Source organism: Erythranthe guttata, chromosome 14 (assembly GCF_056151865.1).
Source record: "Erythranthe guttata isolate IM_541 chromosome 14, IM_541, whole genome shotgun sequence".
Lineage (NCBI taxonomy): Eukaryota > Viridiplantae > Streptophyta > Magnoliopsida > Lamiales > Phrymaceae > Erythranthe > Erythranthe guttata.
The window spans coordinates 6,837,130-6,854,600 of NC_142546.1; the positions used below are offsets into that span (position 1 = coordinate 6,837,130).

At 34.1% G+C, this 17,471-nt stretch overlaps 4 protein-coding genes across 5 annotated transcripts; 1 reads left to right on the forward strand and 3 right to left on the reverse strand.

Moving 5' to 3' along the window:
• Positions 1-60: 60 nt before the first annotated feature.
• LOC105962536 (uncharacterized) lies at positions 61-5,953 on the reverse strand. Its single transcript, XM_088813650.1, has 16 exons — positions 5,449-5,953; positions 4,712-4,831; positions 4,218-4,277; positions 4,005-4,055; positions 3,844-3,906; positions 3,661-3,762; positions 3,480-3,563; positions 3,029-3,147; positions 2,821-2,922; positions 2,446-2,562; positions 2,226-2,291; positions 2,014-2,080; positions 1,256-1,309; positions 977-1,069; positions 762-836; positions 61-496 (listed from the first exon to the last, which is right to left on the reverse strand). Exons 1-16 carry the CDS (start codon positions 5,467-5,469, stop codon positions 377-379), a joined length of 1,314 nt encoding a protein of 437 aa, XP_088669776.1. The 5' UTR covers positions 5,470-5,953; the 3' UTR covers positions 61-376.
• A 1,944-nt stretch (positions 5,954-7,897) lies between these two features.
• On the forward strand, positions 7,898-9,779 carry LOC105966751 (Cytochrome c oxidase biogenesis protein Cmc1-like protein). Of its 2 annotated transcripts, none has more exons than XM_012991331.2 (4): positions 7,898-8,024; positions 9,018-9,107; positions 9,209-9,313; positions 9,401-9,779. In XM_012991331.2, exons 2-4 carry the CDS (start codon positions 9,063-9,065, stop codon positions 9,509-9,511), a joined length of 261 nt encoding a protein of 86 aa, XP_012846785.1. In that variant the 5' UTR covers positions 7,898-8,024; positions 9,018-9,062; the 3' UTR covers positions 9,512-9,779. The 2 variants fall into 2 exon arrangements, with proteins under 2 accessions (XP_012846785.1, XP_088669015.1); XM_088812889.1 differs by having other exon boundaries at positions 7,982-8,024; positions 9,026-9,107.
• Positions 9,780-10,309: 530 nt separating this feature from the next.
• Positions 10,310-12,578, reverse strand: LOC105962561 (cytochrome c). Its single transcript, XM_012986876.2, has 3 exons — positions 12,352-12,578; positions 11,566-11,699; positions 10,310-10,711 (listed from the first exon to the last, which is right to left on the reverse strand). Exons 1-3 carry the CDS (start codon positions 12,461-12,463, stop codon positions 10,619-10,621), a joined length of 339 nt encoding a protein of 112 aa, XP_012842330.1. The 5' UTR covers positions 12,464-12,578; the 3' UTR covers positions 10,310-10,618.
• Positions 12,579-13,456: 878 nt separating this feature from the next.
• Positions 13,457-16,087, reverse strand: LOC105962560 (uncharacterized). Its single transcript, XM_012986875.2, has 2 exons — positions 15,898-16,087; positions 13,457-14,960 (listed from the first exon to the last, which is right to left on the reverse strand). The coding sequence occupies exon 2, from the start codon at positions 14,861-14,863 to the stop codon at positions 13,709-13,711; it is 1,155 nt and encodes a 384-aa protein (XP_012842329.2). The 5' UTR covers positions 14,864-14,960; positions 15,898-16,087; the 3' UTR covers positions 13,457-13,708.
• Between the last annotated feature and the right edge of the window lie 1,384 nt (positions 16,088-17,471).

Genomic DNA, 17,471 nt, shown 5'->3' on the forward strand with positions numbered 1-17,471 from the left:
TTGGCCGTAATTTACCCTAATTTAAAAAAAATACTTTCCATAATAATTAAACGCCAAAAATAGCAAAATTAAACCGAAAATACTTATATTTCTTATGCAATTTCACAAACTAAGGCAATAGACATGTAAAATAGAAAATACACTATACTACAATCAGACCTAAATAAATATTTACTTCACAACTTGACTAAAGTGAAAATAAAATTCCCTAAAATTACAAACAAAAAGAAAAAAGAAAATGGATCAAGATTTTTCTTTGAAGGGATGCATTCTATACTTCTGTAGTCTGTACTCTGTACAACGACTGGGATTTTCCGTAAGCTTTTTAGTCGACAAAAAAGTCGAAAACGCCCTCGAGAAAAAGTCGAGCTCTTGTTTAGGGTTTTCGAAGTTGTGGTGATTGTTTGAAAGGATCGATCCAACATTCGTCCTCGTTTACCGCCTTTGTCCATCTATTCCTAAATATCCCCATTTCAGTATACGACTGTCTACGAACCTGCATATAATTAATTACAAGAAATTAATAGTCGAAAAAATGTGCGTTAATAAACCAAAATAAATAAATAAATAATGGCTAAAAAAACTCTATAATGCATTTTATTTACCACCAAGTCCCCTAAATGGTGATGTTTTAGGGGGTAATTTGATACAAAAATTGCATAACATGGGGGGTTTTGCTAATATTAATAACACGACGACCTTTTTAACAATTAGAGTAAACACCGGGGTGATGAATGCAATTAATAACGGGAAAAACTTACCGCGGATCTGTTATCGAAGTTGTTCGATTCCGAATTCATCAAGTTTTTTGATTGGTCAGTCGATTCAGTGTTCGTCTGCATTCATAAAGAATCCATTATATAAAAAAAATCAAAAAAAAAGAAAGGCAAAGTTATTTAGTCGAGTAACATTTTACGATATGTAAAATGAAGAGAAAAATAAGCAATTAAATTTCAATTCAAATAAAATAAAATACCTTATTTCGATCAGAAAAGACACCGAGCGTAGGAAGACCAAGATGAACAATATACTCCTCATCGACCACCCCGATTTTAACCGTCCGATCACCCTGTAATAAAATAAGATGATTTATTATTATTATTATTATTATTATTATTATTATTATTATTATTATTATTATTATTATTATTATTATTATTATTATTATTATTATTATTATTATTATTATTATTATATGACGAAATATATTGTTCGATAAATAATTATATACATTCGACTAGTCGAGAAAACTTGCCTGGGCACAATAACCGAGTTGCATATCTAATCCCCAAGCATGGATTAAATCATTCTGCAAAAATATACATCACTATTAGTTATGTAGTTTCGAGAAAGAGAATGAATAACACTTAGGCCTCGTTTGGTTCCATAAATTATGCAATTTTATAATTGCGGGCAAACTTGAAACCTTAAGACCATATTATTTAATTAATCATGGCTTATTTTACACATCAAACGAAACCTTATAAGACCTCTATATGTGAGTAACTAATAAAAACTCGGGCAATTTAACTAGGGGTGGAATTTGGAACGGAATTTTCGAATTCGACCAATTCCGATTCGAATATTTCCAATTTTGGAACAACACTTTTCATTCCAAAAATTCCGCTTTGCTATTTTCCGGGTTTTTTTATATTGGAATATATATTAGATTCTGATTTCCGACCTGATTTTAATTTCGGAAAATAAAGGTATTTTATATTATAGCTCACTAAATAATTGACAATTCCGAGTTTCGCCATCCAAAAATTTCCGATTTAGGAACAAGTTTTTTCACACCAATTTTCAAAATTCCGATTTCCAATCTTTTTTCTTAACGGAATTGGAATTAGATTTGCATTCCAAAAAAAAAAAAAAAAATTGCAAACTTTTCAAAGGTGTTAATTCCGACTCGATCGGTCCAATTTCCACCCCTAAATCCGAGTCCTTATACTCAAAAACATAATACGATGCGACTCAAAATTTGAATAAAAATCAGCCATCAAAATCGAGTACCTGGATCATATACCAAACACAACGCCAAGCCGCTCGCGAGAAAACCGGTGCCATCATTTCCACCCAACTGCACCACAATTTAAACGACACATTATCGAAAATGTTAGATCTTTTTTAGCACGCGAAAGTGAAAACGGCGGGAAGTTTGAATTTCGACAAAAGACTGAAATTTGAATAAATAGATAAAAATGATAACAATTTTTAATGCTTACCCGACACACGGGGGAGAAGTACTTTTCTCGTCACATCTTCCACTACCTTTGAACTTATAGTATCTCCTATTTTATTACATAGAATATAATAGTTTAAGACAAATTGTAAAATGCAAGAAAATGAAGAACGAACCCAATAAAAATTAAAAAATAAATAAATAAATAAATAAATTGTGCGTTTTAATCTGCGAATATTTAATTATTTAACAAATTATCTAACCTGTGGACCCTTGATTTGTGCCTGCGCGCAGTAATGGGATGATGAACCTCGGATTTACCAGGATCGAGAGCAGGCTGTGAAATTTCGAGACCTTCTTCCTTAACAATAGATATATACCTGTAATAAAAATAAAAATAAAAATCAGACAAACTTCGGATAATGTTTTATTTTAAAGAAATGATTCACTTAATATTGTCTGTTTACAAGCATCGTATTCTCTACGAGTTTCAATTTTACGTTAAAGCCGAACTTTTTATAACATATGAGCCCAATGCAGATCAAACCGATATAACTAACTCCTATTAAAAATATAAAAAAAACATTTAGAAATCAAGAATGATAATCAAGAATCAAGAATGTACATAAATCAAATACCGTTTGGGATGAAAATCTTCGACTCCCAAATCCTCGTCCCACAGGAAAATGTATTCATATTCAGCAACAATATCTGGATGAAGAAATCGTTTGGCAAACCACCTATTCAAGACAGGGGTAAAAGAGTAAATTCCATATGCATTATGCAAGATTAAAGTACAAGGTATAACTTGGTTTGGTTCAAGACAAGCTCTATAAGAATCATTACCATTTTGTTTGGTTTTTGACGGAGATGTGAAGTACTCGGTTGCTCCAATCAAAATCGCGCCACTTATCCACAAATCCATCGTAATGAAAAAGCATCACAACGAAATCATTTTCAAGAAACTGCACCAAATATTTAATTGTTAAATCCCAAAAAGAATAATTAAAAAAAGGGAAAATTACGGCCACCTCCTTGAGGTATGCTCAAATTACGAAAAAGTCCATCCTGTTTGGATAGTTGCAAGTTACAATCACCCCTCAACTATGCATTGTCTAACACGTCCATCCTTACGGTGTCAAATTTACATATTGAAGGAGGGGTTTTTTCGTAAGACAATACATAGTTCAGGGGGTGGTCGTAATTATCCAAACATGAGGGGGGTTTTCATAATTTGAGCTTACCTCAGAGGGTTGGCCGTAATTTGCCCTAAACAAAAACACGATAAAAATACTACCTTTTTAACAATTTTGTTCACTAATTCTTTTTGGTTTATCCCAACTGCAACGGCTAACAAACCGGTTCCATGCTTTGGCTTGTTCTGATTCAAATATAACGCGTATAGTAAATAAAATAATTAAAATAAAAAGAATAATTATATAAATAAATTACGAAAAGGTGTTGAAAACTATACATACATCTTCTGAAACGGGACCCCAAAGAGGGCGCATTTCCAAGTTTGCGTGTATTGAAATAATTCCGTTAGGCAACGCTTCACTACCAACGGGCCTGCATTTTTGCTATATAAAAAAATATTTTTTTTAAATTAGGTAAGTCGTAAAGACAAAAAGAAAACGAAGAAAATAGTAAAGGTGACAAACATTGCATTTGTCGAGGTGCGTATTTTCGGTGGTGTCGTTGATTTTTATTTCCGGTGATGATACCTTCAAATTAAAGAGATTTTGTAATTATATATAGGTGAGTTAATAGGAAATTATATAAATATTTTAAATTTAAAGAGACGGGCTGTAAAGAGTTGTACCCTTGTATCGTTCAACACTTGTATTTCCGGCGACGGTGCCTTCAAATGAGACTTCGTAATCGTGCATGATAAGTAAAAAGAAATTATCAGTACTCTAAAATTGTTTCTAAATTAACAAGGACTTCGGTCCAATATCTCGTTTCGTATTTTAAAAAATCGTAGGAATTTAAATGCTGAAAAAAGGTAATGCCGTAAAAACTTATGAAGACCTACCTCGCATTTATAAGTGTCTGTATGTTGCTGTGTAGCGTTCATTCGAAATCCAGGTGATAACTGCATTATCGACACATTCCATTTCATGCAACAAACACAAAAATAATGCCTTTTAGAATTAATAAATAAAAAAATAAAAAATGATAACTCGGACGCAGAAAATTTTACGACTTAGCTTATGCTTTAAAAAAAAGGTATTTTCAATATTTTATTTTTTGCAAAGAAACGGAACTCAATGACAAGACGATGATTAGGAGAAATTGTGTTAAATGCTTGGTTCTCGAAATGTATTTTTCCAATTTCCGAAATAGTTGACTTTTCGATAATAAAATGTCGGGAATATTCAACCATTTCAAGAAAATAGAGGATATATATATATATATATATATATATATATATATATATATATATATATATATATATATATATATATATATATATATATATATATATATATATATATATATAGGAGTGTCGGATGAATTTATATATACCCTGAATGAATCTTTGTTAAACCAAGCACCGCCGATAAAGTAAACACCGCAAATCAAAGAAACGGCTACGAAAATGCTGAAGACGCACGATCTGCTCTTCGGATCGGGTAAATGCGAAACCTGACAACGCGAATTGAAACAAAAATTCGAAGCTAATTAGATACAAACAGAGTAATACTATTTTCAACTATTGATATCGATTAACAACTTAAGCCTGCTCTATTCACATTGTTCGTATATACATACGGCACTTTAACCTTTTCAAAATTAGCTGTGTATACAGAAGAATCTCTGGAAAATTCGACATAGAAATAGCAAATTATACCTCGCAGAGTTGACAATGGCACGAATCAATATCAAGATGAATTTAAACGGCACAACGAGAATCAATCCACACACACACACATGCGCGCGCGCGCACGTACACGCAAAATGAATAAGCCATGGATTGTCTAAATTAGAAGCTACATAATGAATAATTTACATCAATCACAAAAAAAAAATCGAGAAAATTTTCGAAAAGGAACCACCCCAGAAATGAGAAATCCACATAGGCCTTCATCATAAATTCAAGCAAGAAACACAATTATTTACACACAACACCAACATAAAATCAAGTACACAAAAACATATTGTAGGAGAGAGACACAGACATACACACACACACACACACACACACACTGAGAGAGAGAGAGAGAGAGAGAGAGAGAGAGAGAGAGAGAGAGAGAGAGAATTACACAATTGCAGGAGTTCATCATGGTGCATCAAAGGTGCAGAGAAGAGCAGAAAGAAGGGCAAAAAAAGCCCTTTTCTTGGGGACTTTTTGAAACTAATAAAAAGAAAAAGGAAGGAATAGTTTCGATGAGTAAAAAGCAAAGAATAAAGAGAAACCCCAACCCCCAAATCAAACAGGTATCTTTCTTTCTTTATTCTTCCACCACCACCACCACCACCAAAACCCCCGCCGCAATTAACAACCCCCTGAAACCCCACCACTTTTTTTATTATTAACGGTCTCAATAAATAAATATTAGATACAAACAGATGTGTATGTATGTATGTATGTATGTATGTATGTATGTATAATAGCCCTTTCACTGTCTAGTACTAGGAAGAAAAGAAGACACGCGCCCACATTTTCTGATTCTCCACTGTGTGTGTCAAATGCAGTAAGAGGAGAGAGAGAGAGAGAGAGAATAAAACGTTTTTGTGCGTTTGCCGAGTAACACGGGGACGTGCCAGGACACTGTGTGTTTGTGTGTGTGTGTTCTCGACGCGCGAGTATGATACAACCATTTGTTGTACTCGCCAGTGGGGTCGTGCCGCGTGTACATATTTTTTTATTTTTGTGGGGCCCATGTCTTTGGTGGTGGTGGTGGTACGAGGGATGGATACGTTTTGGGTTTGGCTGAATTGAATGTGGTCACCATCTGGAGTTTGCTGAAATTGATTGCGGTTGTTTCTGTTTCTGCCAGATCCGGAATCCCTAACGCCAGATCCATATTTTGTTTTAACCCCCTTTTTACCCCTTCCTTTATAAATCTCAATTCCAAGTATAAATCATAGAATCCGAATATAATTATTAATTGATATCAATATCAACTGCGATTAATTTCATGTCACAACTAATTGGACTGCAAACACATCTTCTTGCCCTTAATATTTGTATATAATAATATATAATAAAGTAAATGAAAAAAATGGATTGCATCTTGAAAATAATAAATAGTATTTTGCATCCTCATACTAGGGCTGGGACTGGGTTGGTTTTTATCCACCAACCAACCCATTACCGACCATATTTTTAGGCGGATAATCAATTTTTAACCGACCCATTGGATCGGGTCGAAAATTTCAACCAACCCATCTATAATGGGTCGGTTGATGGTTTCTAATATTATCAAAAGTTGGTTGACCGATAATTATCGGTTATCCAACTATACTATTAAAATTTTATTAAAAACATAAAACAAAGGCCATGTTTTCTTAAGTGGTTATTGAAATTATCAAAATTATTTGTATTTTAAATTTTAAAACAATCAATAAAGGAAAAAAAAATTGACCTAAATCTTCAATCAGTTTTTTATGCCCAACCTTAAACAAAAAGCTCGCAAAACTCCACTAAATATCTTGTGCATGTTTGAAATTACTTTGAATTTCTTAATTATATTTTTTCGTTAAATTGTTATTAATTATTTTGAACTGATAAATGATGATCGCACCGTGGCATTACGCAAAATGTGGATATTTTTACTCAAAGTTTTGAATTTTATTTAAGTGAACTAGGTGGCGGGTATAAACCATCAACCGACCTATTTCGGAACCAAATATTCGGTTGCCAACCATCAACCGACCCACAAAGGTTGGGTCGGCAACGGTTTTTAAATTTGAGCAAAAATGGTTTGACGGATGGGTCGGTTTTTAGGCTGGTAATCGACCGACCCAACCCAGTCCCAGCCCTACCTCATACACACGATGAATCATACACACTGCACTTCAAATGATTTTTTTTAAGTTAATGAAAGTAATTTAATATGTTTGTTGTTAGTTTTTTAGAATGTCAAATATCAAATAATTTTCTTTTATTGGTATCTCATCAACATAATTGAAAACTATATTTTTTTCATCAAAAAAAAAAAATACAAAAATATATAAAAAAAAAAATCGTTCAGCTATTTTATTAGCAAGTTAATCGATAATTATACATTCTTACAAAGATTTATACCAAATATTTTTACCAATTACACTAAAAGATCCACAAGTAGAATAATTTAGTGAAAAAAAAGTATATTTTATTTTTTTTTTGAAAAAATATAGTTTTGAAGTATTCCGGTGTGATTTTTTTTTTTTGGCATTTCGTATGCTCGAAATTATGTTGGAAGGTAGAAAAAATCAATAATTTAATTTGTTATTTTGCACCTTAAAAAATAAATAAATAATAAAATTGCCTTTATTATGTTTTAAAAATTCAATTAAGGGTGTGTAGTATATAATTAATTGTAATTTAAGGGTACAAAGTACTATTAACTTTTCTTTTAATTGTGAAAAATGCCAAAATTCTACATTCAAGGGTGCAAAGTAGAATGTAAAAAATAAATTTTAAAGCGAGAGATATATAGGAAAATAAATACTAATGTATAACTAATAAAGTTCAGGGGTTTAAAGTGCAAAAACAGTGAGGATCAAGGGTAACTTGCGGAACACCCCTCAAGTTCAGGGGTTAAATTGCAAATTCGCACTTTAATTTAACCGAAAAATGCCCCTCACTTTTCCAATACAGTGAACAGGTGAGCATTTCCGGCGATTCTCTCCGGTTAGTTTCCTCTTCTTCATCGGTTTCCTCCTCTTCGAATTTCTCTAATTTCATTTATAAATATCAAAATTCCAATTTTGTTGTTGTGAAATTATGAGTGAAAACCTGGCTGAATCTGAAGTAGTTCTTCATTAAGAATGTAATAATTTTAGGGCTTATTTCAAATATCCCCGAATATTTTGGTGTTTTTTTTTTCCATTAATATTATTTGTTTGCTGTTCATTTTGGTGAAATCTGGGCAGTATTATTTCTAGCTTAATTTCAATTTTTAATTTTTATTTTTTTTGGGGGGAGAATACTCACGGTTGAATTAGGGAAGTCTTCGATGATTTGAGATTGAGTTTATTTGCAGATATTGGAATTTTACCCTCTTACCTGCTGTAATCTGGTTCGTCGAGGTATTTGTGTAAATAGGTATAATCCGCGGAATCGTAGAAACTATCGAAATAAAAGAAATGCCAATAATAAATATACGAAAGAACCCTTTTTTTTCTGATTTGTACGATGCAATTGGAGCTTGTCGGCAGAAACGAATCAATTTAGATAGTCCTTTGTGGCTCCGGTGGGCGGTAGCGAATAGATCAACGGGTTATTGCTTCAAGAGAAACTCCCATCGAAGTTCACTATGAATCTTTAGGCACTTGTTACGAGATTTATGGATACTATCTACTAGCAAGAAGTATAAAAAAGGAAGTCAGCACTTTGAAACACTTGCATTCATCGTAGTATTTGATTCTCTTTTTTTATCCCCTTCGCATTTTTTTCTAAGTGGATCAGGAGATCCGATTTATCGTTGAATCAATTTCATTTTCTCTGTTTACAACATGTATGTATGCAACGTTATTTAAAAATTATCGGCTTTTCTCGCCATATGGATATAAAATTTATTTAGAAATTCCCAAGGATTGCTTGCTGATAATTACTAAAGAGTAATCATCCGAGTCACACTTTCTTTATTTGAGACAATAATTATTATTACTTTTTTTTTTTCAGTTTTTTAGATCTTGCGCGAGACGGGAATAACTAGATAGGAACACAATGCATCCTCATTTGACGATCCACAGGCATCCAATGTGTGCTGAAGTGAGTTTCGCCACATATATCGACTAATATTTCACTTGAAAGGAAATTTATTTCTGTAAATTATTGGTGCATATTGGTACTTATGCAACTCTTCTCTGTAGATTATCGAGCAGTTCCAGAAATGCCATACAGACCATCCTTTTGGAAAGTTTTTTGGCGAATGCACTGATCTTAAACTTAAGCTCGATAAATGTTTTCGACAAGAGGTAAAGTTTAATATATGGTTGCATTCTTCATCGAATTGTAGAACGAATATTATGATGAACTCGACTCGGACCTTTTTCCTTGTGCAGAAAGCCGTGAAGAGGAAGGCAAATTTTGAAGAGAGCAAAAAATTGAAAGAGAGATTGAGAGCATACAGGAAGGAAAGTTCTGAGATGAGAGAGGAAGAAATTTCTGCATAGGTTAAATCTTTATTACCAAGCTATCAGAGCTACGTATATCGAGGGCTTGCTGCTTGAATATGCAGATTGTATTTATGCAGTCCTTTTGTTTGCTCAAATGTCTAAATAACATAAATCGAACTTCATATGCCATAGTCGTGACAGCCTTGAACCCAGTCGCTGTAATATAGTATTATTGGAGGGTTCGTTTTGTTAGAATTCTCTAAATAATAATACAATTTCCTGGATACGTCAGCAAAAATTCTCGAAATAGAATTTGGTTAGAAAAGATTGTTGTGATCGTTTCTTATACATATATATTTTGTGTTTTTTTTTTTGTTCTTAGCTGCTTCGCTAGTAATTCCAATCATTGTAATTTTTGTAATTAGACCTTACCTCCGGGCGTTTCTCGTAATTTGCCCTATATTCTAAGTCCCCGTTTGATTGGCAAGATAAGATTAGCCAAGGTAAGATTAAATAATCTAATGAAACCCAATTATTTTATCGGAGCTTGCAACGTCCAACAAAAAAAACTCATTAGAAGGCAAGATAAACCATAATTATATAATTTTGGAGGGTCAACCCGGCAATGTATTGGGATACCAAACATCAAATTAAGTCCAACTATTTAGTTAATCATGGCTTATCTTGACAACCAAACGAGGCCTAAATCTATTCTACTAGAATCATTGTCTCGAAATTGAAAGAATCTCTTTGAACAGATGGTAACGAAGGATAGATCGAGAGAGAAACGAACATGAAAGAATGCAAAAATAAGAGAGAAACTTAAAAATAGGCAAATTAAGTAAAGCTCATAGGTTGTCCAAAAGACCAGAATGTTAATATCTGGGCAAACACCAATAAATGATATATGCAGTTTATTCATGTCTTCAAACGGAACGTAATCTCTAACATTGTCGGAACAATAATATGAGTAACAAAAACTCAAAAACTGTTGGCATAGGTCGAAACATAAACACCACAGCAAGGGATAACAATTTTTATCTTATTCGACGGGGTATATATTTTGCTCTCCTTTACTAAAGAAAGAATCTCCTACTCAACCAATAAACCCACCATAATTTCCAACTGCCAGAAAACAAAATACGCGCTTGCAAAACAACTACTTCAAGCAGTTGCCTCCTTGAGGTATGCAATCAGATCTGCACGCTCCTTCGGTTTCTTCAGCCCGGGGAACACCATCTTAGTTCCAGGAATGTACTGCAACAACATAATTCACACATGGTTAGGCTAGTAATTCAACAATTAATAGAACCAGAAAAATTATACTCTAGCAGTCACATTTTATAACTCGAACGAAACATAGCAACGAGAAGCTAGATTACAGTCATTTTGATTAATCTTAATGCCAAACTTGTACAAACATGTGGAGTGACCACCAGCTGCTGATATATAATGGGCTTTAAGGGAAATTTGTTATACAACTTTCGTTCAAATCACTGCACTTAGTAATTGAAATACGGGATACTATAACGACGAAACTAAAACTACGCCGTTTACCCAATTTTGTAACTACATTAGAAATCTTAGTTGACAGATAATCAAGCAAACACTAATGTGATAGCTTGACCAAACACAGCAACCACTCATTATCAAAGTTTGTTGTAACCATTCGGCATAAGCAATTTACATAAATCTACAAGTCAATCTCATGAAAATTTAGTACGCATCGAGTCCACCAACTTTCTATTGGTTAGATATCTCTAGTTTTCTAGACACTACTAATGCCCCCACTCGCTTACTGCTATAAAAAAATCAACTTTTGTGGGAAATAAGTTCCAATCCAGAAAAAACAATATTCGAAAATGAAATATAACTCTAATTTTGGATTGACAGTTTTTTAAAAGCTTCGCAAACAGAGGTATCCAAGATAAACAACATACCCCCAAAAGCCATGTTTGTCTGAAAATCAGATATCACAAAAAAAATAAAAATAAAGCAATCCACCTTAATATGACATCATAGAACTGATTCGAATATCCAATAAGTTACAATTTAACTGAACACCATAGTAACTTCGAAATATCAAATTTGAACACGGCTGAGCAAAGTACCTTCTTGGGATTAAGCAAGTAATCATAAAGTGTATTCTCTCCCCAGTTTACAGCCATGCTTTTGTTGGCAGTCGAGTAAGAATAACCAGGGGTGGTGCCGGACTGCCTTCCAAAAAGCCCGTTCAAGTTGGGACCTAACCATTTCGCATACATGACAAAAACCTCAATGCATACAAAATAACGAATACAAATCGGAAAGAACAAATATGCAAACAAAATAGTAAGTAAATAATCATCACTAATTCCAAGCACCAACAATTTAAGCAATTTATACACAAAACCCTGATCCGAAAAAATTGTGCTAGCTACTTCGATCGAAAACCATACATAGTTTCGTCGAAATCTGTGCCACTAAAACTACAGAACAACACGATAAAATTGCGACAGCTACTTCGATCGAAAACCCAACATAGTTCTACGAATAGCTCTAAATCAAGAATTGCTCATGTTATTATTATAGTATCAAAATCATCAAGATACACGCACTCGGGTCAATTTAAGAAACGAACGAATTGGCCAAACAAAATTACCATTAATACGCAAGTAATTGTCAGATCCCAGACAATAAGAACAAATTAAGCCAAAAAAAAAACAAAACCAATTAATTACATTTCTATTTTCTATAAAACAAATAATCAGAGGATAAAACCAGAATACACACTAAACAATTAACACGAGATCTGAAGCCAAAAATAACAAATACAAAGCTGGGCGAATATCATCAAATCGCGCAAAAGGTAAACACAAAAAAAAACCCTAGAAAAGAAATTAATTCAGCTAACTGACCTTGTTTGTGGCCGGCGCCTTTATCGACGGTGTGACACTGAGCGCACTTAGTCTTGAAGATCTTCTCTCCGGCCTTGCCGTCGCCGGGCGGTGCCTCATCAAACGACGCCATTTTCGATTTCTCTAGTTTTTCGTTAGGGTTTTCAGATCCCCTTTCACTGTATTTCTTTTTTCTCCAAGAGCCCCCTTTTTTCTTGTGTTGTGGTCGGTTGAATTTACTAAAAAGGCGTGTGGCTTTGAGGCGGCGTCACAAGTGGAAATTACAATTGTACCCCTTTGACTGGTCAACAATTGGGCCTTGAGCGGGGGTTGCAAAACCTGAATCCGCCTGGTTTGCAAATTTATTAAACTAAGCGGATTCCGGTAAATGTATTTTATTTTTTATATAATAAAAACAAAATGTATTTCTATAAGATAAATGACATAAATTAAATAAAAAATTAAAAAAATAAATAAGAATATATCAGAACAGGTACATGTACAACAATTAGAAAATTGATGGAAATTTTAATCTCTAATCATGAATATATATAATTTAGTTTTATTAAAAAAAATAGATTTATTTAAAGTTTTATTCTATTGATGGTGGCAATGGTAGGGATAGCGGAGTCGTTTATTATCATTGTGTAACAACCATAACTTATGGTAATGCTATGGGAAATTTCATATCATTACCACCAAAAAATACGATATACCGGGTTGTAGTATACGTTCCCGACGGTACCAAGTTACATGGTTATATTAAGATCAAATTTGGGAAATTAAATTTATAGTTTATATGTCTATTGGTCCAGCCCAATAGACTCATATTTACTGGGTCACTTACTTAATTTAAAAGCTAATACTATGAAGGCACAATCACCTTCAAATAAGGTTCGGGATCGATAAATTGGTCTCGAGAAGGTTTATACTGTGCCACATCGGATTTATCATTCATAAGCATACAAACACCCACATCCATATTAGTGTGTGTAGATCAACAATAAAACCCGGTGTGTGTAGATCAACGATAAAACCCACACCCACATTGGTGTGTAGATCAACGAAAAAAATTCATTCGATGTAATCTTCACCCGATGTAGCATAAAAATAACACAAGAAACAATAACAAACAAAAAGCGCATTAATTATAGTCGGCAAATCTATAAAATTGTCACAAGAAACTAAATTTAACAAGTAATACACATTCAAAGTGCCACCAAAAAAACAAGGTGGGATAGATAACAAACAAACCACTATATCTCAAAAAAAAAAAAACATAAAAAACAAAACAAAACAAAATTAGTAAAAAAAAATCCTTATTTAAAAAGCTAAATTTACAAACACTGAGAGTTCGCCACAAAAATGTTTGCCACATTTAGGGTTCCCGAGTATGGATCATAGGCCAGCCAAGAATCCTAGTAGGCGACCCCATCGGACTCGAGTCCCGGCTCAGATTGAACAAACTCAGTTCCACAAAAGTTCCCGAACCTTCTTCATCTATTTCCTTAGTCCGAAAAGAAATCGATCCACGCGCAGAGTTTCTTGGGCTACTACTCACCATACTTTCCTCGTTAGCGATTAGTGAAACGGATTCGTTATTACCGCTTCTAGAAGCTTCTAGATCATCCCCTTGCGGGCTTCTCAAAGCTAAAGAATCGGCAATTGGAAGGTACACAAGCATGCATGTACCGACACCCGCACAGCACAGAAAGGAAAGGAAGGCCAGGAATACGACGGCCTCGAATACACTGCTCTCGGGCTTAGATAGAACCGACAAACCGAGAAGCACGACTCTTAATGGGAAAAAACTCGAAATGGAAAACACTAATGTGTACACTCTTTTCTGCATGCCCCTATTGATCACCAAATTAAGTATTCGCCTACCGAGCCAGCACAGGTAGATGGTTAGGACAAGGGCGAAAAGTCCGAGAAATGAAGTGCTCAATAAAGGGTAAGTGCAGAGGGCAATATCGTCATTTTTTATAGCTGATTTGATGAAATAAGAAGGCAGTTTGAGGATGTGCTTTTGGTGTTCCTCATAATTCGATCCGACTAAAATAATTACGAGCTGGAGAATGAAGATTGGCGAGCAACAAAGGAGAACAAAACCAAATGTTGTGGCGTTCCATTTTTGGCTTAGAGCTCCCGTTTTTTGCAACGAACCGCGGAGGAGGAAAACTAGAGTGAGAAAGAGGCAAGGTTCGGCGAATCCCAGGTTCGAGATTATGTAGCCTTTGCAGAGATTCTCTTGCCATTTCGAACTTAGTGCATTCAAGAATGTTCCGTTGTGTCTTAGTAGATTTAAGCGGATGATTTCCCCGAAACCCCACCACGTGGCGAAGAAGATGTACGCGATTCGGATAATCCAAGGGCCGCTGAAGTAGTTGAGCTGAGCGAGGGCTTGGCTGCGGATTTTATTTCGGAAGTAAAAGGAATATACGACGCAGAATAATCCGAGGAGGACTAATAGAGCAACGAGACAAATTGTCACCACACTGAGTGCATCAGCAGCAAAACTCGTCTGTGGCATTACCCAAAGCACAGAATCCACGCATGCTCTCCGCCAGCATGGACAACGAAAAAAGAATATTCCCCTATCAAGTATCGGATTCCTCAGAAGCTAACCCCTGCAATAATAACACGTGTGTATTTCAGTGTTTGTACGTATTTACACATGCATCTGAGTGAGATACGTATCATCGCCAAACAATTCCATTCAATAATTTCATATGCTAGATTAAGCCTCGTGGCCGGTCAAACTTAACCAAACCGTAGACACACATATGGAAACATACAAACATGCCGGAAATCTTGACTATCTAATAATCTCGTAACACAAATTCTGGCCACAATATTTCCTATGTGTTCGACACGTGGTAAATCAACATGCATTTCTCATGGCAGCATAACATAGAGAACGACAACTGACAAACTATACGATACAATCATCCTTTTAATTTAGAAAGAAGCCAGCGAAGAAAAAAAAGGCGAAGACGAAAGCAATTACGTGCGCAACAAAACTTCACCAATATTAATTGAACACTACGTGATTGGTTCAGTGTCGAAAGTCGAAAACCCCCTTAACAAGGCGCGTCGAGCACCTATGAAGCTGTATAAGTAGCAACCGGACAAACAATGCACTCCTATTACAGCATCTACGACACAATGTTGTACGGCTGAATTAAATTTCTTTATAATAATTTAGATTCCAAGCAAATAATCTTCGGAATTTAAAACTTTCCAGCCCTAATTAGAATTAGATTCACCCATTGAAATTTTTCTTCAAACTACACAATTTATTACTTATATCTTAATTCACCACATATAATTAGAAATATTTAACCAGCCAATTAACTTTCAACAATTCAACCTAATGAAGAACATTAATCCACAAAAAATGGCACAAAAAGGAAAAATTATATGAAACAAAACACACGAAAAATCTCGAAAACCTTCAAAAAAATGCACATTCTCGCCGAATTAATTAATTAAAAAAGAAAAACTCAAAATCCACCGTTCAAAAATATAATTAACAAAAAATAAAAGGATCTGTAGAAAGCTTACAACTCTAGAAGCGAAGATCCGGCAAACTGAGACGACGAATCTGAAATCCAGCGAAGAACCCTAGCGAGAGAGAGAGAGAGAGAGAGAGAGAACAAAATCCAGCGAAAAACACCAGAGAAAAGTTTGTGCGATAGAGAGAGAGAGGGGGGGGGAGGAGAGAGAATCAAATAAGTTAAGGTAGAGGGGGTCTAGTCTTGTAAGAGAGAGAGTGGGACTTTGTTGCTGACAGCCTGTCGCCAGCAAATCAACCAAACTGTATAAACATTAAAACATTATAAATAATTCCTTTATTATTATTTCAGTGTTATTATGCTATATTTATTATTATTTAGGTTAAATTACACATACATCCCTAAGGTATGCCAAAATAACTTTAAGGTCCATATGGTCTTGGTAATTACAGTCACATCCCTGAAACAATTAATCGTAAAAAACCTTTAACAGAATAACTTATCGATCCAATGCATTATTCTGCTAGAGTTTCCAACAATGTTTTAGGGGTGATTGTAATTACCGATATCATAGGACCTTAAAGTTATATTAGCATACCTCATGTATATGTGTAATTTACCCTTATTATTTAGGGAAATTACGGCTACCTCTGAGGTAAAATCAAATCACGAAAAAACCTTCACGTTTCAGTAATTACAACCACTCTTAACTATGAATCTTCTTGCACTACATGTCCACATTTATGGTGTCACATTCAATATAATCTTCTAGATTCCGTTGAATGTTGTCTAATTTGTACTCGTTTTGTGCAAATATACAATTTCTGATGCACCATAATCTGATATTTATAAGCTTAGAGACACATATTATGATCATCTGTTTCAAAATATGGATCTAGAATGGGGTAAAATGTACAAAATGGAGAATATTCCACTTAATCTAAAAGATTCCACTAAATTTTACATCGTAACGGTGGATATATGAGAAGATTCGTAGTCGAGTGAGGTGATTGTAATTACTCAAATATAAGAGGTTTTTTTTATATGTGTCCTTACCTCAGGGTGGTGGCAGTAATTTAGCCTATTTTATTAGACCCCAAAAAATAATAAAAACTTGTAATATTAGTATACTCTCCCTACCCAAAACTGATGTGGGTGGTATTTCCTTTTCCCCTTTTATCAATTTAATTAGGTAATGTGTATCTAAAAATAAAATAAAAATCAATAAGGTATTATATGTACCTAAACATTAAAATACAATGAAAATTAGCTCATAGTCCCTTGTATGCAACTCAAAATTCCTTTTTAGTTAAAATTTTTATTTAATAAAAATTATGTAACTAATGTTTCAAATATGCCACCGTGTTACCTTTTATTTTTCATATTATAACTGAAGTTCAATCAAATTTATTTGAAGCGATATGAAGAATTAGAGACAAGTTGTTAGCTTTAATACGGAAGCATGTCAAACTTTTGCAATATGTCGTCGTTTAGAACTTCAAAAAACCTTCTTTTTTGTAATATATATATTAAATTTGTAAGTTGTATAACTGATAGTTGAAAATTCGGATTTAATCGTGCCAATTAAGTTGTTTTTAGAATCTAAAGTTCTATCGGATACGA

Bases quoted from the DNA above. Each gene is read 5' to 3' on its own strand.
- LOC105962561 (XM_012986876.2), bottom strand. From the start codon at position 12,463: ATGGCGTCGTTTGATGAGGCACCGCCCGGCGACGGCAAGGCCGGAGAG. The intron at 11,700-12,351 runs GTCAGTTAGCTG...CGAAATGGTTAG, and splicing joins AGGCGCCGGCCACAAACAAG to GTCCCAACTTGAACGGGCTT. The intron at 10,712-11,565 runs GTACTTTGCTCA...ATGTTGTTGCAG, and splicing joins ACTTGCTTAATCCCAAGAAG to TACATTCCTGGAACTAAGAT.
- LOC105962560 (XM_012986875.2), bottom strand. From the start codon at position 14,863: ATGCCACAGACGAGTTTTGCTGCTGATGCACTCAGTGTGGTGACAATT.
- LOC105966751 (XM_012991331.2), top strand. From the start codon at position 9,063: ATGCATCCTCATTTGACGATCCACAGGCATCCAATGTGTGCTGAA. The intron at 9,108-9,208 runs GTGAGTTTCGCC...TCTTCTCTGTAG, and splicing joins GGCATCCAATGTGTGCTGAA to ATTATCGAGCAGTTCCAGAA. The intron at 9,314-9,400 runs GTAAAGTTTAAT...TTCCTTGTGCAG, and splicing joins ATAAATGTTTTCGACAAGAG to AAAGCCGTGAAGAGGAAGGC.
- LOC105962536 (XM_088813650.1), bottom strand. From the start codon at position 5,469: ATGATGAACTCCTGCAATTGT. The intron at 4,832-5,448 runs GTAATTCTCTCT...TCGCGTTGTCAG, and splicing joins TGATGAACTCCTGCAATTGT to GTTTCGCATTTACCCGATCC. The intron at 4,278-4,711 runs GTATATATAAAT...TCGATAATGCAG, and splicing joins TTAACAAAGATTCATTCAGG to TTATCACCTGGATTTCGAAT.